The sequence below is a fragment of the Macrobrachium rosenbergii genome, chromosome 39 (genome assembly GCF_040412425.1).
Source record: "Macrobrachium rosenbergii isolate ZJJX-2024 chromosome 39, ASM4041242v1, whole genome shotgun sequence".
Taxonomy (NCBI): domain Eukaryota; kingdom Metazoa; phylum Arthropoda; class Malacostraca; order Decapoda; family Palaemonidae; genus Macrobrachium; species Macrobrachium rosenbergii.
The window spans coordinates 4,587,854-4,612,500 of NC_089779.1; the positions used below are offsets into that span (position 1 = coordinate 4,587,854).

Below are 24,647 nucleotides of genomic sequence, written 5' to 3' on the forward strand. Positions count from 1 at the left end.
TATATCTGTGACGTTATAATGAGACCTGGGGGAAAAGATGTTGGCAAACGGCTTTAAACATTATAGAATCATTAGTTTCTGGATCGTACACAACCATAAGGTGAACATGTGAAGGGCAGATGTTTGAAGAGGTTGTTAAGTCAATTCTCTCTTCTGCAAATGGAGAGAAATAGTTGAAGCTGCCGAACCGAACTGCACATGCAGTTTATGTGTTATAAGAAATAATTTCTACCACATGCCTGCTGATTTTTTGCTGAATAATAAAAAAAAATGAAAAATATAGAATATGCATTTATTCTTTGGTGATACTGCTGTCGTTGTGAGGCTCTCTTGTGCTTTTCTGGGATCTTAGGAGCAGGATTCTTCAAGAGATACTGGAGATGGTTATTCTCATGAACAGAATTTTAAAAAGTCTTCTTTATTATTCCTCTTATGAATTAACAGACATAACACTAAAATCGTCTTTCGAGATACGCTTTCATTTTCGGAACGAGTATACTGTCGAATCGAAAATTATTCTTGAAAACAAAAACTCCCAAACTACGGAAGATACTGATGATTGAAGGAGAGTGAAATGTCTCACTGTCTTCAGCAAAGTAGGGAAAGCAATCCTGGACCTGCTATTGGGAATTTAATCGACCCTTTGGGAATGCCGAACTTCCAGGGGAGACTGAAGCTTTGCTCCCCACTGTTCCTCTTTACTTGTCGAGGGAATGCAGAAGTGAAAAGGGTGAAAGAAAAAAGGATTTTCGACCTTTTTCAATTCACTTTTGAAAAGTCAGTTGACAGCACGAAACCAACTATTTTCTTGAAATTCTTTGTAAAATCGTTTCATTTTGTATTTCGTCTAATGAATTAGATTTCTGTCGAAATGGCAATAGCGTATGGTTTTTTATTTATCTCCTGCCTTTTATAATTATATATATATATAATATATATATATATATATATATATATATATATATATATATATATATATTTTAGATATACACATGTATATATATACATATATATATCTAATGCAGCACGAAGGAATGCGTGCTTGAGAATATCACAGAATCCACGTAAGAAGGAGAGTGAAAACTGTGATTTTAACAAATACTTTTGTAGTTTATTCTACATTTTCAAGTTCACACTGAATACAAAAGAAGTTGACAGAGCTTTATATACAAAAGCAGAATGGGGGCGGTGTTACAGTTTGTTAATATGGGCAGCATGTTCTTTAAACAAAAAAGACAAGGACAAAGGATCAAGGGATAATCCAGGGTGGAGATTAACATTCCTGGTGCACGTGGCTTCAATAAACACCGTCTCCAGCAGATTCCTTTGCCGATGGTCGTTGACCTTGTAGATTATCGATGACTTATCCCAGTGTAATGTAGCTACGACTTAGTTTTTTCGGACTGCTAAAATAAAAGTGAACGTTCTCCAGACTGCTAAAATATAAATCATTGCAAAAGAAAAAACTGGAGATCAGTTAAAGCATGCATTATGGTTCAAAAAATTGCAGTCATAAATTGATTGTCATTACCAAAAGCTCAAAGGGCAAAAGCAACTTTTCTTTATCATATTTTCCTCACGTGATTTTCGTTATCAGTGTGAAGCCTTAATCATGCTTTTGTAAATCTTAACATTAGACATTACTTTCGAGCTTGTTAAAATTCCATACTAATTCTGGAGAGAGAAACATTTAACAGCTTCTGTAGGTACTAGACTACTCTACCCCTACGTACCAAAATGGTGGAAAACTTTTAACAACTTTTTTTGTAAGCTAACAGGACTTATATTTATTTTCAAGGAATCATGACGCACATAGAGTATATCTTTTAAGAGTATATCTTTTAAGGTAATTCTTGCATACAGTTACACTGCTATTTTGGTCAAAGTGATAGAATATAACGGATATGTCAGAATGAAAGTTAAAATACCGAGGAGAAGCAAAGTAATAGTTTTGTCGCGACAGAAGAACGGCTAAAAAAAAAAAGGAGGTTATTTTTGTTTTGTCTCGACGGTCTGGGACGGAAGAATAGAACGTTTTACTCCTGTCTGTTTTGAAGAAGAAGGTCTTATCTTCTTTGGCTTCTCTTTGGAGAATATGAAGGTGGCATTCTCGTCTATTTTCCTTTACCTCCACAGAATAGTGATGTAACTCACGAGGAAAAATATTTACTAGCTTCTCAAGGTTTGATTTCACTTACGTAGAGTTTTCCTTAACGTGTCGACTATCCACTCAAATGCTCAGTGGATGACGGGGACTATTGCAGTCGCTTTTCATAAAGTGTCACATTTGTAGGTCTCGGTTTTTGTATACATACATATATAGATACTTAGAGACACACACAAAATATATATATATATATATATATATATATATATATATATATATATATATATATATACTATATATATATATATATATATATATATATATATATATATATATATATATATATATATATATATATATATATATATATGAATTTATATAATCTATGTAGGGAAAATTAGACACCATAAACTAAAACACATAGCTGAACGATAAATGAAACTTATTTAATTATCCACACATAAGCGACCGTATGAGAAAAAATATATAAACCGTCAAAATGAGAGGAAATCCATACCCCATTCGGATGAAACTATATATATGATGTTTCTCTCTCTCTCTCTCTCTCTCTCTCTCTCTCTCTCTCTCTCTCTCTCTCTCTCTCTCTCTCTCGGGTAAGGAGATGGGTTTCCTTTGTCTTGCAATTAATTATTAGTTTTTCCCACAAAATTCAATTTTCAATTGTGCACAGATTAATTACCAAGTATTTGGGTTGTATATGAAAACCAAATACTCGAATATAACAACGCTACAAGAAAAGAGTTTAGTCTTAAACAAGTTTCTGCAGGCCAGCAGAGCAGACTTCTCTCTTTCTCTCTTATCGAAGGCTACTCTTATAATCAAGAGATATATTTCCCAAACTTAATGAATCTCTGACTCCAGAAAGTCACATTTACTCAAAACTTTTTTAATTGGAAGTTTAATAGATTAAACTATTAATTTCTTGCAAATCTTGATTCTTGATTAATCTTTTTAATAATTTATTGATATAATACATCAGGATACAAAAGTGATCAGCTTAGTGTCTCTCCTGCATATTGTCTCATATGTAGTCTCATTCATATAATTTCTGGTACTGCCACTTAGTGCGAACTGTGTTTTTATTAAAGGGCAGGCCAAGTTAGCCCATGCTTCAAATTTAATTCCGCAGCAGACAACTCGGGAGTCATCTCATATTTCCTTGCTGGTGTGGGATTACCTCACTTCTGCCTTGACTACTTCATTAATATCTGTAAACATTAGCACATAAAGCACGATATACACGCCCACTGGTGGGATGGGCGGCTAGTGTCCTGTTATCTCTTCGACGGTGCGGGTGCAAGGGTTTGCTGTAGCACACTCAGCACAGCAGTCAACCAGACATTTCACTGATGGTGCGGGTGCACGGGCTCTGTCTCTACGGACCGTGGGCATAACAGCCATCGATCATGCTGCATTGAAAATATCGCTTCTCGTCCGATCGGCGAATGTTTGGGTCAGGTCAGTACTTGGATAGGTGACCATCTGGAGCACCGGATTCTGTTGACGTCTAGGAGGCGTCTTTCACATCCATGGGTAGAAACGTTGGTACTAGTCAGTACTTGGATAACTGACCTCCTAGAAGCTTCGGATGCTGTTGGCACCTAGGAGACATATTTCGCATCCATGATTCAAAGTCTTGGCTTACACTCCTCCTAGTGTTCTATCATCTACTGTATTGCAGTACAAATACACGAACAGAGAACATTCAGTACAGTGGCCAACCAGACACATCCCGAGCAAGATGGTTGCAATTAGAAGTTATTCGCTGAAGTCAGGCGATGGGGACAGTTGGTCTTGGCACCTAGACTTCCGGAAATTCGTTCAACCTCTAAAGAAGCTTGATCATAGTCCTTCTTTTCTCGAATTACTGAAGTTGGCGCTGTTCCGCTCTGCCTTCTCGCACCCTTGAGTAAAGCAAGACACCTTTGGTATCCATTTACATCTGGAAACTTACATCTTTCGCCATTTTACATGTTTCGAAGGTGATCAGTGAGATGGATCATTCCACTTTTATGGTTCTGTGGTACCAATGACATTATGACGTCCATGTTTCCTCCGTAAAGACTAGATTTTCAACCCAGTGCCAACGACTCGTTCATTAGCTTCGAGTTTTCCGAGAAACCGTGTCCAAATTGTCATTTCTCTGATTAGTGAGTAGTGAGATGATCAAACGAGCGTACCCCGCAACTTGCTGGTGGGCATCAGTACGTTTTGGGCCAGATTTTTCGAGGCCAGGGGCATCCGTCTGTCCATCGCATTCAGGAAGAGACCTGTCGGTCGAGTACTAGGATGGAATGTAATCGTGCAGATCACATTCATTTCCTTTTACCTTGGAATGTTGCCCATAGGTCCATGGACTTCGTTTTCCTTGGGTCCTATGAGGGATGCTTAATAAGTCATGTAGTTTACCCAACTCTTGAGGGACAGGTTGCATCTCGCCTATGGTATGCAGCTACAAGGAAAATGTGTGTGTAGGACTGGCCTCCTTCCTCTTCCAGTGGGCAGAGGAACCGTGAACGAGATGTCACGTGCTGGACGGGCGTGCATGCAGGTGATCTAGATGACTGATTGTCCTGTCTATAATCTAGCTCTATTTGGATTAGTAGGTTCAAAACCTTCCTTCTCTCTGGCAAGGGGAGAGAGGGACTGACTATGAGCAAACCAGTTGGTTATTCTTAGCTTTGTAGTCTCCGACACTGGGGGTTCATCCATACCTTTTCGAATCAAGGATATTACATTCCTTTAATTCAAAATGCCCAGAAGTCTGACGATTGAACATCTCTCGTGTTCAGTAGAACAGAGTTATGGTCTCCTTCCTTTGCTCTTTCATGACCAGAAAAAGAGCACCCAGTTGAGTCGAACAACCAGTCAGTTCAGAGATTTACTCAAAATCCTCCCTCCAAAAGTAAGTCTCCCATATGTAAAGATCGAGGGTTTGTATTTGTGTAGGAACAAATGACAAATTGTTAAAGTAATTTGTATTTTTTCTAACATACAAACCTGAGGTCTTTACATACAGGGCCCACCTCTTGCCACCCCTTATTCTCTTACCTGGGCCAAAGGGTAAACGGCGTAGAATTGAATGTGAACCGACTTGGTGGGCGGTGCTTCCGCCCCTACCTTTGGTAGCTATTACCGTAACCACCTTGCAAAAGTTTAGCGGCTGGATTTCCAGCTCGCTGAAAGTTAATCCAAATATGTAAAGACCTCAGGTTTGTATGTCAGGAAAAGAACAAATTACTTTCAAAATTTGTCATATATTCCGGAAGTAGAATTTGTCATGTAAGTTGGTTTTTTACAGTTATTAGACGATTTGTGAAAATTACCTTTTCCTTAGCCCCTTGTAATTAATTTTTTCTGTTTGGTGGAGTATTTGCCAGCTTCTGCGTATTATGGGATACAAAATAAATGGTGCTTTCATTTCGTTTATTTACAAAAAACTTCGTATCACAGAAAACATTTACAATTACCATCTGAAACAGTATTAACAGCCTCTGGAAATCTTGAAGTACAATTTTACGATGAAATGGTTATATATAGATATACCTATTTTTTTTCGTAAATATCCATTAACGTGGATAGCTATCTTTAAACAAACTTGAAATGTGAACATGTTGCAGTGTACATCGATATTGATCACACTAGAGATAACAAAAATATTGTAAAATAAATTTAGGTTAATTTTGAAAATTATTAATACATAGTGGTTCTAGAGCCAATTTTCTTGCCGAAGGATAATGTATATTTTTGGAACTCTTGAAGAAAAGAAAAAGCTAATCGGCTAATCGAACACGAACTTATAGTGGAATAGCCGCAGTCAGACGACGGTCATTTCTTTGAGGTTTTCTTTGAACTTTGGTGTGAAAACATTACCTTCCGTTGCTTAACAACAAAGATATTTTAATCTTTCTTCGCCGTAGTGCTCCTTGAGGGACATTTCCTAACAAGAGAGGAAGGGGTTCTTTGTTCTCGTAACAAATTACCATATCTCAAGCGAAGGGGCTCTCGATTTTAGGACCGTGATTCTCACTGTAGTCATGGTAGGAACCTATTTCTCTTAGATTACCATATAAAAACGAAAATCATTTCCCCTGTTTGCTTTCAATTATAGCGCCCCAGTCATTCACTGATGCTGAAGAGCTCTCCCAAGAAAAAAAAGAAAGAGAAACCATTCCAGCTGGTTGCGATTTGAATTTAAACTCCGCGAAGCAACATCAAATGATTCCCTTTCCCTTTCTCTTCTCCTGTTTTTGCACTATATGGTCTGCCCCTTCTTTCTCTACTTCTTCTTCTTCAGATTCTCCTTCCGTATACATGTCAGCGAGGATGTAAAAACGTGGTCCCCATCCTCTGAGGTCGTCAAAACTTAGTTTGTTGCTGTCTGTCCCTGAAAAAGGAAGAAGACGCCAGTTATTGAAATGACATTGGATGCGATGTCTCGGAAAGTAGGAAGTTGATGACAAGGATCTTTTTCGTTTTTATCATATAATAATATATTGGAGGAAATTAGAGAAAATTTGCTCTGCAACCAAATGTTGCATTGTCTCTCTGTTTCTTTGATAGGTTTGGAAAAAAAAAAACAGAAACATTTGATATCTTTGATTGTTTGCAACCTGTTCAGATTAAGGATGGTTAATTTTATCAGAATTTAGATTACCTTATATATTAGACACTTGATTGACAACAAAAGTAACTCTCTCTCTCTCTCTCTCTCTCTCTCTCTCTCTCTCTCTCTCTCTCTCTCTCTCTCTCTCTCTCTCTCTCTCTCAAATTATTTATTCTTCTTTCGTCTGGTACTGCAATGTTGGTTATTCTGCAGAAAAGCATTTTGTCATAGACTGAATTAAACAGATTTAATAAAATCGTTATTTATTACCAATATCACGCAGTGCTGAAAGTGGTACATTATGTTTAATAGGTACCCATTAAATTTCATAAACTTTTGCACAAGTCATTGTTGAGACTGCTTAGGGTTGTGCAGACGGTGAAACTGCAAAAGTAAGCTTTTTCCACACTGGATTTCTGATTTCCACAAAACTTTTATGTTGATTAAACATGATAATAATAACAGCAACGTCTTTCAAATCCACATACGTTTACTCGCACACAATATCACTGCCTGTTCTAAAGTTCTTATCATGTAAAATATCATTAATGGATGAAGAAGAACATTAAAAAGACGGCAGTTGTACTCGATTAGTAATTGTAGCACTTTAGCTAAACTTCTGGATAACAGCTGGAAGGATGTGATAGGACAAAGACGGAAAGGAAATATGTTTGGGAGAGGGACACAAAGACTTCTTATGACCAGAAGTGGTCAAATGAAAAGTGTTTTGAAGATTATAAGGAAAAAATTCTGTGCAACGGATAATGTTTTGTGTAGGGTTACAAAATACTTTTTTTTTTATTTCCTCGAGGAACATAAAGGAAAGTTTTATCAGGAAGTATAATAACAAAAAAATTTTCATTTTCCGGTGAGATAATGGAAAGGTGTTGTGGGGAAGTTTGCAAAGATATTTTTTTTTATCAGAGGGACACAAAGGAAATGTGTTTTTGGAAAGTGTGCCTAAAACTTTATTTTACCTGTCAGACATGAAGGGAAGATGTTCGAGGGAGGGCTACAAAAAGTTTGTTTTCAGAGGAACAGAAATGAACGGCGTTTTGGAGAAGGCAAATTTTTTTTTTTTTTTTCTTGGTCAGAGGTGCAAAAAAAATTTCTTGACCAGGACATAAAGTAAAATTTTTTGCGGAGGGGTCCAAAGACCTTAGTTACCAGGGGGACTCAGTGGAAAGGTGTTTCGGGGAAAGTTACAAAAACCTTTTTTTTTTCTAGAGGGGCCTAAATTGAAAGGTGTTCAGGAGAGAGTCAAAAAACCTTTTTTTCTAGAGGAGCTTAAATGGAAAGGTGTTTGGGGAGGGTTACAAAAACCTTTTTTATAGAGAGGCTTAAATAGAAAGGTGTTTAGGGGAAGAGTTAAAAAAAACTTTTCTAGAGGGCTAGAGGGGCGTTAATGGAAAGGTGTTTAGGAGAGAGTTAAAAAACCTTTTTTTCTAGAGGGGCTTAAATGGAAAGGTGTTTAGGGGAAAGTTAAAAAACCTTTTTTCTTGAGGGGCGTAAATGGAAAGTGTTTAAGGGAGACTTAAAAAACCTTTTTTGTAGAGGGCCTTAAATTGAAAGGTGTTTAAGGGAGAGTTAAAAAACCTTTTTTCCTAGAGGGGCTTTAATAGAAAGTAGTTTAGGGGAGAGTTAAAAAACCATTTTTTCTAGAGGGGCTTTAATGGAAAGGTGTTTGGGGGAGAGTTAAAAAAAGCCTTTTTTTTTCTAGAGGGGCTTAAATGGAAAGGTGTTTGGGGGAGAGTTAAAAAACCTTTTTTTCTAGAGAGGCTTAAATGGAAAGGTGTTTGGGGGAGAGTTAAAAAACCTTTTTTTCTAGAGGGGCTTAAATGGAAAGGTGTTTAAGGGAGAGTTCAAAACCCTTTCTTTCTAGAGGGGCTTTAATGCAAAGGTGTTTAGGGGAGAGTTACAAAAACCTTTTTTCTAGAGGGCCTTAAATGTAAAGTTTTTAAAGGAGGATTACACAATCCTTTTTTCACCAGGGAGACATAAAGTGAGGGGGTTCAGTGGTAAGGTTCCAATAGTTTTTTTCTGAGGGACGCAATGGAAAGTTGTTACTTTATTTCATTTTACTTATTTATCTATTTTTGGAGAGGCCGTATTACAAACCTTTTCACACCAGAGTGCTACAAAGGGATTGTATTTTGGGGATTATGAAGAAAAATAAATTTTACATCCAGAGGGTCTAGTGGAAAGGTGTTTTGGGAAGGGTTACAAAAAACCTTTTTTACCAGACCCGAGAGAAGAAAAGGAGTTTCCCGCAGACGAACTGCCTCCTCCTCCCTCGTAGGCGTAGTTCCGAACGTCGTCGTAACTGGATGGATGTTGTTGATGGGTTACGTACTTTCGCTGCATTTCGGGGTGGCTCGCCACCACTACGTCCAAGTTGGTCATGGTCACTTTCATTTCTATGCTATCCTCCACGTCTGGTGAAGAAGAATGTGAAGGTTCTTTGTTTAACTGTATGTATGAATATCTGTGAATATACCCACACACACACACACACACACGTGTGTGTGTGTGTGTGTGTGCGCGCTCGCGTGCGCGATGTAACGATAAGATTGGTCCAGCTTTCACTTTGGCTCAACAGTTTTCATTAAAAAAACTACTCTCTCTCTCTCTCTCTCTCTCTCTCTCTCTCTCTCTCTCTCTCTCTCTCTCTCTCTCTCTCTCTCAATATATTATATATATATATATATATATATATATATATATATATATGTATATCTATATATACATTTATATGTGTGTGTGTGTGTATTGCTTACTCAAGAGCATAGATTGTAGCAACAAAAGATAAATAAATTAATTAAAATACTTTATCCATGGTAAAGCAAATGTGAGAAACTGCTAATTATGCTTAACTGCGAGATATTTACGTAGATGTGATAATCCTAACTTGCCATATCCTTAGTAACAATTAAAAGTTACCTTTGAAGTTGAGTAACTTGTTTAAATATACTCATTTACGAAAGTTGCTGGTATATATGTATATTTATTAGTAACTAATCACTCTTATGAATATATCGCATCTAATTGCATTTGCTTTCAACCGTTTTTTGTATGTTGTTGACAACAAAATCTTGATAAAATTCAGATAATATTTAAGAGAGGAATACATCATCAATTCAACCAGCAAACACTTTTGTCTTGGAATGTTGATCAAAAAATATTCCTGTCCTGAAAATATTACCATGAGGTATACCAATTTCCACGGTATGACTGCACCTATAAATGGTTAAACATCATGAAATTAGTAACAATTAGTTAAAGCCTGAAGAGATTCAGAGAATGGACAAATGCAAGACACTGTGACTCTTCCCCTTACCCTTCACTTTCGGAATCAAGGTCCCCCCATTAGCCACGACAGAGACAGTAGGGACGCTTAAGGCTGTCAGGTCCAACACGGTGACTTCCCCTTCCCCCAGGACTCTTCCACCGCCGCCTCTGTCGTCCTTGAATTTTGAGGTCATCTCCGTTCCCTCTTGGCTCCCCTCGTCTTTGGAGAATCGGCGTCTTCGCTTTTGACAGAAGCACACGAGTAATACGGCCATCATTACTGAGAACGAATGTGTGGGAAATGGGTGTTAAAGCCAGCATTTTAACAGAGCTTTAAAATAGTGATTACGTCAACCAAAGTTCCGTTGACGGAAATTCAAAGTCTCCTCATACAATACGGAGGATAGATTAAGATATTATAAGATTTTAGAATGATTCGCTTCGTATTCAGTCATGCTAGAAAACTGTTGTACAGCTGCGTTGATTAGAGGTAGAATTATGGACAGCGAGTGGATTTAGATGGAAGTATTTTCCTTAAGCGTTTTGGAGTTTATTAAATGTTAAATTTTTAATCCTACGCTCCTCGTACGGAGTAGCGCTGTCAGTGCACCTCACGCAGTGCACTGTGGAGATTACTTAGGTTCTTTGCCCCTGTCTGCAACCCCTTTCATTCCATTTACTTTACCTCCGTTCATATTGTCTTTCTTCCATATTTCTTTCCACCTTCTGCTAATAACTGTTTCTTAGTGCAACTGCGGGGTTATCCTCCTGTTACATGAACCATTAAAACCTTTTTACCTTCAATTTCCCCTTCAGCGCTGAATGACATCATAGGTCCCAGCTCTTGGCCTGAGGCCTAAATTTTATATTCCATTCCATTCAGTCCCATGCTGGTTTGCCATAACTCAGGAACTTTATGACATAATTCCATTTTCTTGCAAAACCAATTTGGATTTATATAACTAGTGCATGAATTTAAAACAAGTACTTATCAACTCCTCTCTCAGAGGCATTCAGCCATTCGTGAAGAAGATGAGAAAAGAGAACCATCTTCCCGACAGTGATTTTAAAGGAAATGTTTACTTTGTGCAGTCATTTCGACTTTGTGAATAAGTGTCTTACCTAGAACAATCAGAATACAGACAATGATAGCAGCAACGGCAGGTAAACTTGGTTGCAGTGGGCTAACTTCTTGAACTAGCTCACAGTTGTCTCCATAGTAACCTGTAGGGCAGTGGCATACATATGACGGCTGCTGGTTGCTGCAAATACCACCATTTTCACAGGGTCCAGACAGACACTCGTCTTCGTCCAAGCACCCTCGATTATCTTTGGTTAAAATGCTTCCTTCTGGACACCTGCAATATAAAAATGCCAAGAAGGTCTTCACTAGTTATTCTACGCAATTTTTAACAGGAAAGTGTGCATTATGTTCTTGTACCAAACAGGAAAGGTAATTGATGTTCACAGTTGCAGCCAAAGGTAACTGACAGGCTAAAGTTTCAATACGAGCTCCAGCAATGGAAATGAATGAGAGAAAGAATCTCTTTACCACTTACCCACATTCGTGTCTCATCCATAAATCTTTACAAATAAAAGGAGTTATGCAGTTCACATTAAGGCACTGGTCTCGCGAGATGCAGTGTGAGGCTAAATTATGGAAGGCAGTGGCCTGTGCCCACTGAGTACCACTGAGATATGGAGGAAGAGGTAACGATTTGCCTTCTATTCTAACGTCATCTAGACAACCTATAAAAGGAATGATGTTTATTATCTGGAAAGTTGAAGAGTTAATAGTTGAATAACAATCACCAGTTGGCAGTTTTTTTGCATACCAAAGTTAGTGTTAAATTCAATCTAATATTTCAAGATTTACTTAGAATTCGTAGTAATCCCACTTACTATGATTATAATCATTGTGTACCATGAAAACATCAATGCTAGAGAACTGGACCCTGCCACCAACAGTAACTCCTCCTTGAGGATTGACGTCTAATAGCTCATTGTTTGACTGTGATGAAGTTTCATTATAATTGCGACCTTCTCCACCATCCATAGTAAGGATAACAATTGTCCCATACCGCTTCACCACCACTGAATGCCATAACCCATCACTTACATTTACCATTGACAAGCGGACAAGATTTTCTTCTAGTTTTAAGGCATTCAGGTTGAATCGGAATTGTAAACGATTTTCACTTATCTCTAGAATACCGTATAATGCACTGTGTTGGTTGGACATTCGTAAAAGCTCACCAGATTTCTCCCAGGTTCGAAATCTTAACTGAATGTCAGTGTGGAAAGAACTAGGTTTAAACGATAGAGCATATTTAGCATAAGACTGGTTTTCGAAATAAGATGGTATTGTTTGCTCATCACAGGCTGCCCCTGTCCACCCAGCATCGCACAGACACACAGGTTGACTTATAGAACCAGAACAGATGCCATTGGGCCCACAGCCAGCCAGTGTAGAGTTTGTGGTGCACACTTTATCAAAATAAGAACATCCCTTTTCAGTATTGCTATGGAGAGCAGGATTAGCAAAGTCATAAAAATGGCTATTCACCATAAGTTTCCTAATGCACCCTTTAAAGTGATGACCATGAGGTAAGTGGTGCCATCTGTAAGACCCAGCTGGAAGTGGGGGATGAGCCAAACCCCCTACCTGGAGGGGGCTGTTGACGTTCAAGTATTCATTGAATGGAGGGATGGTACCAGAAGCTCGGCATCTGGAGATATCAGCTCTTCCTTTTATCCCATTATCTTCTTCTTGAAGAGGAACTTGTCTACAGTGATCCACATCAAGTCTGACATCCTGGAAACAATCAGACACTTCTAAAGGTATATCTGCTCTTAGAAATGAAAAAGTGATGTGTTAGAATAGCTAAAAAGAGGCTCTCCACATAGCTGCAGATGCTAGTTTGAAATGAGTATTGAAGTTCAGTCTGACAGGTTAAAAAAAAAAAACTGAGGTAAAAACTAAGTGGGCACATGGTACATCAAAGAATCTTTAAATTATAATATGTATGTGTAACATTTTTTGAAGACCTGATGTATGGAGGAATATTGTGAAATATATTTTGAAACAATAAGCACAAACTTCAAAAGTGTAAAACTAGTTTAGAGGGTGGTTACCCAAAATGTATATGAAATCAGTTATGTGTGTTAAGTGTTTCTTAGGGGGTTTCCCTAACAGTGTTTTACTTCGATGTCAATATTCCTAAGGCTTTGCTTTTTTAATGTTTGTTACATAATTGATCAAGAAAAATAAGTTTTTTGTTTCTAGTGCGAGTTGCAACTCCAGTCTATAAAAGCTTAGAATCTATGAATTAATTTATTTCGAAAGAAAAAATTAACTAAACTGTGAAATTGCGAATATTTTTTATAGAGAAATTTAGATTTTTAAGCCTTAGTGTTGCTTTGATTAAAATGTAGAATTTTATGCTTCAGAATCCGCTGCACCTAAAGTAAATAAATGAAGGAAGACACTTTTCTAGGATTAAATACTTGTTACCCTTAATATCTTACAAAAGAGAGAAAATTAAAAAGAACGTGTATGTACTTTGTAAATCATTTACTCTATAACACAACTCTAATGACCCTGCCATTAGAAATTTACACTGGTAGTAGTTTCAAACAAGATTTGAGAAATTATTAAAATTATTAAAATGTTTAGTGAAACATTAACATTTTATACGATCATTATGTGGTAGTAGTAAAGCTAAAGTTACACAAAGCTTAGTAGCTAAAAAACATGTGTGTGAAATCATAGATTGTTGTAGTATCGTTACCTCTTTGTCCCAGTAGATGTCAACTCTGTGCCACTTGTCATCATCCAAGCTCGTTGTTGTATTCACCTTGAGTTGCAGAGTTCCTGATCCAAAATCTACTAAGAGCCTTAATTGGCCCTTCTCCAGCTCCAGTGCTATGAAGTCTGTTGTAGCAAACTCATTTGCTGTTGGAGTTGTAATTGGTCCATTATAGAATATTAGCCCCTCTGGTTCTTGAGAAAGAAATTCTACACTTATATGGGTATTTTTACACACTTCTAATGGGGGGAACCAAGCAAAACCATTTCCAAGAAACGTTCTAGTTAGAATTTGGCATTGTGGCCCATCATATCCCTTTGAACATTCACAGTGAACACTGTATTTTTCTTGAAGACATCGACCACGATTTAAACAAGGATTTGGACGGCATGAAACTTCAGTAGAAAAATTTCTAGCACCACAAACACATTCAGGTACAACACGAGTATGAACACCCACGAAAGAAGTTCTATTAGCATCTATCAAATACTGACTTTTAGAAATTAGAAATTTATTTGTACACGATCCATCACAATGTAAGTTTTCAGCCATACATTCGTTTATACCAACCATACTTATTTTAATCCCTACTGCTTTTTCTATCGCTGTTCTGTGCCTTAACACCACTCCATTTATTTTTACTGACTGATAATATTGGGAATCATAAACTGAAAAGAAGACGTCAGTCACAGGTGGTCTTTCTTGTTTCATTTGTATACTAAAGAGATCCACACTATATATCTTTAAACCAAATAACTTTGCTATTTTGTCTCGAAGCTGGTCTGCTTTACTGCGGACAAGTTTATTTGTCTTGTAATCCCACTGACTTATGAATTCAGTGTCTGTCATGTTTCCAATTCGGATGGAACCTGCATTTTCCACTGCTGTTTCTGGAATATGCCTGACTTGCACCGAAACACTAGCTTTCACATTAGACTGAGAATGTTTACGGTCATGCACAAAAAAGTTGAGATTGTATGAACTTTTACTTGGGACATATTTCATTATGATCATACCACTATCTTCCTCAAGTTTAAAGTTTGGATGGGGAGAATTTTCCCAAACAAAAGTCTTCTCACTCAAATCCCAGTCATCTTTATCTTCAACATACACTCGTCCAACTGGGGTGCCGTGTGTCTGACCCATATAACTGTAAAACAAAATGTCTTTCTTCCCAGGTTGCATTTGATGGTCATTTTTATCTCCTATAGTAACTGTCAGTGTTGAAGTGCCCATCATAGAAGGAACACCCGAGTCTTTGATAACAATAGGAACAAAGTACTCCTTTTGTTCTTCACGATCAAACTCTCTAAGCGAAAAAACGACAGCCATGCCATCTTCATTCAACCCCCTCGGAATATTTTCGACTCTGAAGGAAGTTTTGATGGCAGGTGATGCCTTTGGGTCCAGCCAAAAATGGAAAGGGGGCCCATTTTTCATGGCTGGATCATCGATGTCTGTTGCTAGAATCTCAGCCACTTTTCTTGGAGGCTCATTTTCAGGTATAATTGGACGGTAATCTTCAAGAAATATTGGATAATTATCATTGACATCCATAACTTTAACAGCGAGTAACATGGTGGCACTCTTTGGAGGCACTTCATCATCCATTGCCACAATTCTCAATAAGTGGGTTGGATTACGTTCTCTGTCCAAATTCCTCTGCACTCTCAGAGTTCCTGACCCATCAATGGAGAATTGTCTGTATCTGTCAGATGATTTGTGAATTTTATAGTAAACTTTACTTTCCCCTTCTTTGTCAGGGTCTGTTGCTATTATAGTTGTCAAACTAGTTCCAATTGGTGAATTTTCCAACACTTGAACTTCACCACTACCTTTAAGAAACTGTGGTTCATTATCATTGATATCTTTTAACTTCACCTTCACCCATGACGTTGCTACATGATATGGCTCTGTTATTTTATTTTCACCCAAATCACTTACTTGGATCTGAAATTTGAAACCACCTCTTTGTTTAGGGTCTTCGTAGTCTAGAGGTTTGATAACCTTTAATGAGCCAGTTCCATCTGGGTTGGTAACCATCACAAACTTGTCAGCTCCAAACCCAGACGACTCAATGACTTTGTACAAAAAAGTATTTTTTTCATCTTCATCGAAAACAGAAACTGTCAGAATAGGCTGAACAGGTAAATCTAAACCTTCTGTTTCATCCGTTTCAGTGACCCATTCCTCCTTGGCGAACATTGGAGGTTTATCGTTGATGTCCAACACTAGAATGCTCACTGTGCCAGTTCCTGTATTTTGGAATAAGAAGGTTACAATTGATCTGTTGCCTTGAGTCTAATGCCATGAAAAAATTTTTAAGAGAGAAAATTTCCATTATAGACTTTGAATTTCGTCAGACTGTGTGGGAACAGTTACAGCGATTCAATGGCTGCCAAATTAGTAAAAGATACAAAAGGATATGACTGGTATATCAACATTCATGAGTGAACACTGGACTGACATGGAAAGAATATAAGATAAACTAGAATTCAGAGATTAATTTTCATTTATTACATTTAGGTGCTTGGGGAGATGAATGATAATGACCATAATGGTGTAAAAAATATGTTAATTCCTCACTCCTGTACTCTAACGTTGAACTATCCAAGGTCTGATACAATTCCTCACACCTATACTCTAACGTTGAACTGTCCAAGGTCTGATACAATTCCTCACTCCTATACTCTGACGTTGAACTATCCAAGGTCTGATACAATTCCTCACTCCTATACTCTAACGTTGAACTATCCAAGGTCTGATACAATTCTTCACTCCTATACTCTAACGTTGAACTATCCAAGGTCTGATACAATTCCTCACTCTTATACTCTAACATTGAACTATCCAAGGTCTGATACAATTCCTCACTCTTATACTCTAGCGTTGATCTATCCAAGGTCTGATACAATTCCTCACTCCTATACTCTAGCTTTGAACTATCCAAGGTCTGATACAATTCCTCACTCCTATACTCTAACGTTGAACTATCCAAGGTCTGATACATTACCTTTAAGGCCCCCTCCATCAGTAGCGACTACTTGGATAAGGTAATCTTGAGTTTCTTCCCTGTCCAGACAGCAAACAGCAGTTCTGACTACTCCAGTGTTTGATTCCACAAGGAACAACGGCTGACCAGTGACTTCATCAATGACATTCTTTTCTATGGAATAAGTCAGCTGGGCGTTTGTACCTTCATTAGGGTCGTCATAATCATCAGCTTTCATAGTAATGACCTCCAATCCACTCGTTCCATTTTCTGTTACATTTCCATAATAAATGGCCTATCAAGGAATGGCAATAAGAGGAAACAATAATATTAATTCACCTTATGCTGATGTAACATAAATAACTGTTAAATTAATACACTGTACCAAGTTTTAAATCTTAACTATTTAATGTGTTCCTATACTAGCTCTGGATAGCTGATGGTTATACTACTGATTGTACCACTTCCTTTTCATGGATGTCATCAGATTCACAAGGAAACATGAACAGATACGTCAAATTTATATTTGGCATGCATTCCTGGTGAAATTTGATGATCACATACAGATGTCTTTAAATCATTGTCATTGGAGATGTTTTGTAAAAATCATTAGTATCGTTTCAAAGATGTTTCTCTGGGTAAAGCCATTACCATTAGTACGTCGTCTTTTGACCAGTCAGTCTAATGGTCTGCAAAAAGCCACTGCATTAACGAAAGCATTACTTAAAACATCCTTTAATTGAGCCCATCAAGACAGACCTCATAGGAAGCACATGTCTACTATAAATTCTATGCTGTCATGTGTTAATTTTTGTCACACACACATACATACATACACACATGCATATATATATATATATATATATATATATATATATATATATATATATTATATATATATATATATATATATATATATATATATATATATATATATATATATATATATATATATATATATGTATGTGTGTGTGTGTGTATATGTGTGTGTGTGTGTGTATGTATATATATATATATATATATATATATATATAAATATATATATATATATATATATATATATATATATATATATATATATATATATATATATATATATATATATATATATATATATATATATATATATATATATATATATATATATATATATATATATATATATTATATATATATATATATAAATATATATATATATATATATATATATATATATATATATATATATATATATATATATATATATATATATATATATATATACATATATATATATATATATATATATATATATATATATATTTTATATATATATATATATATATATATATATATATATATATATATATATATATATATATATATATATATATATTATATATATATATATGTATATGTGTATATATGTATATATGTATATATATATATATATATATATATATATATATATATATATATATATATATATATATATATATATATAAATATATATATACATATACATATATATATATATAGTAGTATATATATATATATATATATATTTATATATATATATATATATATATATATATATATATATATATATAAATATATATATATATATATATATATATATATATATATATATATATATATATATATATATATATATATATATATATATATATATATATATATATATATTATATATATATATATATATATATATATATATATATATATATATATAATGTTATATATATATATATATATATATATATATATATATGTATATATATATATATATATATATATATATATATATATATATATATATATATATATATATATATTTATATATATATATATATATATATATATATATATATATATAAGAACATTAAATTTCAAAATAGTTTTCAAACTTATGAACTGATGTCTTAATTATGTTCTCTTAATGTTCAGCCTGTATTACATAATAATTAAAGGTACAACAATCATGGTAATTATTGTATTTTTTTGTAACTGCAAGCGTCTAAGAGTAAAGATAGCGCAATGCTTTGAATTATGAGATATTTGAAATTAATCATTACTGCCACCAGATTCTAAGAAAACTATAAAATATATATTAGCCATTCTCCAAAGCAAGCAAAGTGAATACAAACACAAAATAAGTCGCTGCCATTATGGATTTTTCTTAATAATTCTCTCTGTAGAGATCAACTGAAAACAGAAAATTAAGCCTATGGTACAGGTTTCGTCATAACTTTGGTGTTTGTATTACCTTTCCTTTACTTTTCTTATGTTTACCAATAAATAGTTTTTCATATCCCAAAATGCACATGCAGCTTTTCTCCTAATGTTTAAGTCTGAATTTACGTTACATAAACCTTCAAGTAAAAATATGATAAAAATGGGAGATAGAAAGATTTCCATACGGACATTCCTATTCGTGTTTGTGTCATCGTTAGACGTTTCTGTAAACAGAATAGAAATCCTTAGAGTCGAGAAGCTCTTCCCACCTGAGTAAATCTGGGAGGGTTATCGTTGACGTCTTTCAGTTTGACAACAAACTCGCTGTAACTCACAAGTCCCGTCCCTCCTTCGTCCTGAGCAAACACCGTTAGTCCCCAGCGGGGTCGACCTCCGGGGTAATCACGGTCGAGTGGCTGCCAAAAATACACAGAACCGCTTGTTAGATTCAGTTGCACTTGGCGTTCGGTTTAGAAAATTGTTTTCTCTCCAACGCTTTTAGTATATCTACCAACATATAGGAGAAAATAGATTTCTCTCTAACGCTTTCAGTATACCTACCAACATATAGGAGAAAATAGATTTCTCTCTAATGCTTTCGGTATACCTACCAACATATAGGACAAAATAGATTTCTCTCAAATGCTCTCAGTATACCTACCAACATATAGAAGAAAATAGATTTCTCTTCAGTGCTTTCAGTATACCTACCAACATATAGGAGAAAATAGATTTCTCTCTAATGCTTTCGGTATACCTACCAACATATAGGACAAAATATCAAATTATTAAATGTAAGTGCTATAAATGAAATCATTGTTTTGGTGGCGACAGTGTTTATGTTATCCTAAAGTAACCATGCGATGTAGATCTATAGGTTGATGAGTTCCTGTTTCGCTTTCTTCTTATGCTTTGAAAATTTGACTTTGTCTACAAAATTAAATTCGACAGTGAACACGATGAAAAATCTATTATTTAATAAAAAAAAACTTATTCTTATGGGGAGGTATTGGAATTAATAATCCAGGCACATCTCTTATACTTAAAGGTCCGTTGACAACTAATTTAACAACGGCAACATCAAGAATAATTGTCGCAATGACTGAAAAAATGTCATTGGCAGAGCCACCGACCTTCCTGACGAAGATTTCTCCCGTCGAAGGGTCGATGGCGAAGTGCGAATTCTCAGGATTTTCGATATCGATGCCTTGGCCCGAGAGGGAGAACACTATATCTTCCGGTCTGTCAATGTCGTCGTCGGTCACGCGCACCTGTTGCAGGGGAAACGACATCCAGAAGTCAATATTTTTCCGTTGTGATTAATAATAATTGTCCGTCACCTTTAAATTGTTATTGTACAGCCTCGTCTTGTCAAGACAATGATTACTCTTCCGCTTGGTGTGTGTATATATCCACACACACACACACATATACATACATATATATATATATATATATATATATATATATATAGATAGATAAAATCCACGAAGGAAAGGGAAAATCTGGAGTGCTGCGAGGCCTTTCGACTCTTTTTGTCCTTTAATTGCTAAGTAAAGGACGAAAGAGTCGAAAAGGCCTCTGCAGCACCTCCAGTGTTTCCCTTCCTAAATGGATTTTATCTTTATTTATGTATTCATCATGTTCCATATTTTCGTGATTCAGTTATACACACACACACACATATATATATATATATACATATATATATATATATATATATATATATATATATATATATATATATATATATATATATATATATATATATATATATATATATATATATATATAATGTGTGTACATCAAATATAAGGGAGCCCATAGAAACGCCAAAATGTGGGAAATAAAGGCTATATTTCAGAGACCAAACTGTCTCTCTCCTCAGGCAAATGGTGAATGAGAAAAAGTTACAGAAAAGCATTATTTATACCAGAAGATCCATCGGTCAGCCGATAAGTCACTCCAGTTGACAGTTTCTCTTTAATCTTCTTGATCGCTGGTTGGAGGAAGATTTTATCTATAATAATATCTGAATCCCACGCACCTCTTGAAAGATTCATGGTGTCTTTATTAAATCAAAGCTGATTTAACCATCTGGCTTCTGAACGGACAATTGCTGCTATAAATTATACGAGACATATTCCAGTTTATTTTGTGGTTATGGTTGTTTGTGTGTGTGTGTATATATATATATATATATATATATATATATATATATATATATATATATATATATATATATATATATGGTATTTATGATTCAATGTATTCTATGAGGGCTCAGCGACAGCAAAACGACCCTCGTAAAAAATTTGCGTCGCTCATGTCTGTCTTAGAAGAACCTCAGCATTTTGTAGATATTACTCCTATTCTGTTCTAACCTGTCTGCATTCCATATAGCTGTACTGTTTTAATATTTCTGTCTTCTTTAGTGAATATTTCGAAAATATCTCTTCTAAATACGCTGAAGCACCTGATTACCTATACTGCTATTTCTTCACCATATCATCATGTTCACTATTCCACGGGAATAACTTACGCCCAAGGGGAATTATAATTAGTAAGTGCTTCGCCACCAGTAGGATTTACACCGTTGTTAGTTATTCCCAAGATATAGCGAACTGGATATTAAACGGTACGTGAATCTTAATAATTGTCTGGCCAAAGAAGTTTGAGTTCCGAAATGACTGCTGCTGTAAATTCACTACCGTTATCGCTTTGAAGAATTTAACGTGCTCCAAACATTAGAAATATGTCAATTAGTTGGAACGCAACCTCAGCAGCCCTTTTTGAAGTTAAGGGACACAATAAGCAATACTTTTTTAGGTGATCTTAATACACCATTATCACTTATACTTTCCTTTGGCACAGGACTGCATGTCAACAAGGTCTACCTGAGCTCGTGAGCCAAAGTCCTTTGACAAAATCGGTTTGACAGTAACACCCTTGGTCATGCATCTTTTCCGTTTATTTTGACACTGAGCACACAAAGATTTGAACAGTTGTAAATTTTCTCGAGTAACGTTTGCATATCTTGACAAAGCTTTCACCATTTTGTATCTGCCGCCATGTCCGGTAGTAATATGAGCACGTTTTATTTTGTCAAACATATCCTCACTGTGCACAAAATAAACAGGCTCTTGAGTTCTATCACTCCGTTTCTTTATCAACTTTTCAGCGTCACCACACCGAAGATTTTCGTAGTGTCCAAGGATGCAATACTGCCGATATGATCCATTTTTTGCAGATGCTGCTACTGTAAGTTCCTTTATCAGATTGTAGTATTCAATTTTAGTCAGCAGTAATGATGCTGAATCAGAGTTTTTCTCCAAGATCACTTTCTCGTACAATGGTGCTTCCTCAGAACACGCCATATCTTCTACAGTCGAAGTAAACGCAATGGCACGACAGTGGGTTCTGAATGATAGGGCAAAATGTAAGTGTGGATCAGATGAACTCATACACACACACACGCACACACACTCTGATAAACTACCAAGACATCATCACACAAACTGCCAAAAGGCAAGCTAGCCAACTACATTTCAGTCAGTATGGCAAGAAAATCTATCAGAATTTTAATCACTTTGTCAATTGCCTGTAAATTTTAACAGATTTCTAAACTGACTGGGTGAACCAGGCAATTCACATATTGTGTGAAGAGTTCAGTCACTTTACAAATTGTCTGGATTTAGACATTGACTGTAACATTATATATATATATATATATATATATATATATATATATATATATATATATATATATATATATATATATTACACTAGCGCGCGCAAGCACACACACTTGTATATAGAACGATGCTCACTTTCTAGAACAACCATCTCCTGTAAGTATTTAAAGATTTCGGTAATGTTCTTGCTGTGACATTTTTAATACGTTTTTCGATATTATTGACAATCTTCATAGAAAAAAGAAAAAAAACTGTTTGTTATAAAAGCTGAAAAGAACAATGGATTAAGTATGAGGGGAAAAGCTAAACCTTATATGACTGAGCGAATAAACCACATACACACACACACACATATACAGTATATACATATGTGTGTGTGTGTGTGTGTGTGAACGAGGAAATCGACGACAGCAAACAAAACCTCCGAAAACGAGAATATGCTTGTCAGTATCTCCTCGTGAAACTTAGGTAAAATATGAAATCGTTGTTTTTGCATGCTCGCCGGAACATGATTGATGATCTGGTCCTAATGTTGCTTAAAGTTTCCCCCAATCGTCAATTTTCAAGACGCCAGCCCCTTTCCCCTAAATCGTTATTATCTGAGAGAGAGTCTGTCTCATTATTCCCGATTTTTTTTGTGCGTTAAAATGTAATTATTTCATCCGGTAATTGAAATCATCTTCAGAAAAATCTTTTATTATTCATAAGCAGGTAACATCTTTAGGGATTGATATAAAAGGGTGCCTTGGAATGATTGTGAACTTTCTTTTGGGAATGAATTTTTTGCAATTCCTTATAACTTACCTCAAGTTCGTACAATGATGAGACATCAGATATCAGTCACCTACTCCTGCCTTTCGAGTAAAATGAAATCATGGAGAAATTATTGTTGTCATTTAAAAGTTAAGCATATCTTAGTTTCATCAGACCACTGAGCTGATTAACAGCTTTCCTAGGGCTGTAACACACGTAGAACAAATCAACATATCTTCATCACACACTACTAATGTACTGTACACTGATGAAGTCATAATAATAATAATAATAATAATAATAATAATAATAATAATAATAATAATAAAATTAAATTATTATTATTATTATTATTATTATTATTATTATTATTATTATTATTATTATTATTATTATTACCTATTCTTTGGACTCTAATCGGTATTTTATATTAACAGCAAATGGTATTTTGTAGGAAATGAAGTTTTTGCCATGAACTTTTTGGAAAGGTTATAGCAATACCAACAGCCCTGCCCACGAAACCCATCAATTATAATTCAGTAATGTAACAAAGTTTGGCTCTCGTGTACATTTCTTTTGCGTCTCGCCTGAAGAGGATTCGATAAACCGAAACAGGAGATAACGGATTCAAATCGGATGAGGGTATCGTTCGTTCGAATTGGCAAAGTTTAATGAGGCGTCTCGTTAGCAACTTGTGGGGAAGAGTTCTTGTATTGGAAGTGCTAGCTATCGCCATTGGCTTCACATAACTGCAGTTTCCCCAATTACTCGGAAACCTTGCCCGTGAGACAATCCCATTTACACGATGAGAGAATGGTCTGTTCGTAATTGGATGATTTTAAATGCGCCTTCCACTTCCTTTGTGTGTGCGTGCGTGAGTCTGTGTCACTCTGGGAGTTTATTTGTGGTCATCTTTTCCTTGCTTGCCGAATATTCTCGTATGTGTCCAAATTTTTTATTGTTACTGGTGAATTTTTGTGTTAAATAATCGATGTCTAACTGGATGTTTTGCTTGATTATCTGTCAGTTTATCTTTCTATCTATCCATCTACCCATGTGTCTATATCTATCTATCTATCTATCTATCTATATATATATATATATATATATATATATATATATATATATATATATATATATA

General features: G+C 35.4%; 1 protein-coding gene across 2 annotated transcripts in view; it reads right to left on the reverse strand.

Moving 5' to 3' along the window:
* Nucleotides 1-5,540: 5,540 nt before the first annotated feature.
* The window catches only part of LOC136825664 (neural-cadherin-like), a 342,994-nt gene continuing 323,887 nt past the window's right edge, over nt 5,541-24,647 (reverse strand). Inside the window, exons 7-16 of one of the 2 annotated variants that reach the window (XM_067082348.1) lie at nt 20,192-20,329; nt 19,328-19,474; nt 16,845-17,118; nt 13,814-16,086; nt 11,925-12,837; nt 11,582-11,771; nt 11,145-11,380; nt 10,072-10,302; nt 8,980-9,169; nt 5,541-6,515 (exon numbers count right to left, since the gene is read on the reverse strand). In XM_067082348.1, the coding sequence (XP_066938449.1) occupies nt 6,488-6,515; nt 8,980-9,169; nt 10,072-10,302; nt 11,145-11,380; nt 11,582-11,771; nt 11,925-12,837; nt 13,814-16,086; nt 16,845-17,118; nt 19,328-19,474; nt 20,192-20,329 (4,620 nt within the window). In that variant the 3' untranslated portion in view covers nt 5,541-6,487. Of the gene's footprint in view, nt 6,516-8,974; nt 9,170-10,071; nt 10,303-11,144; nt 11,381-11,581; nt 11,772-11,924; nt 12,838-13,813; nt 16,087-16,844; nt 17,119-19,327; nt 19,475-20,191; nt 20,330-24,647 lie in introns of both variants that reach the window. The other variant, XM_067082349.1, reaches the window with a different exon arrangement.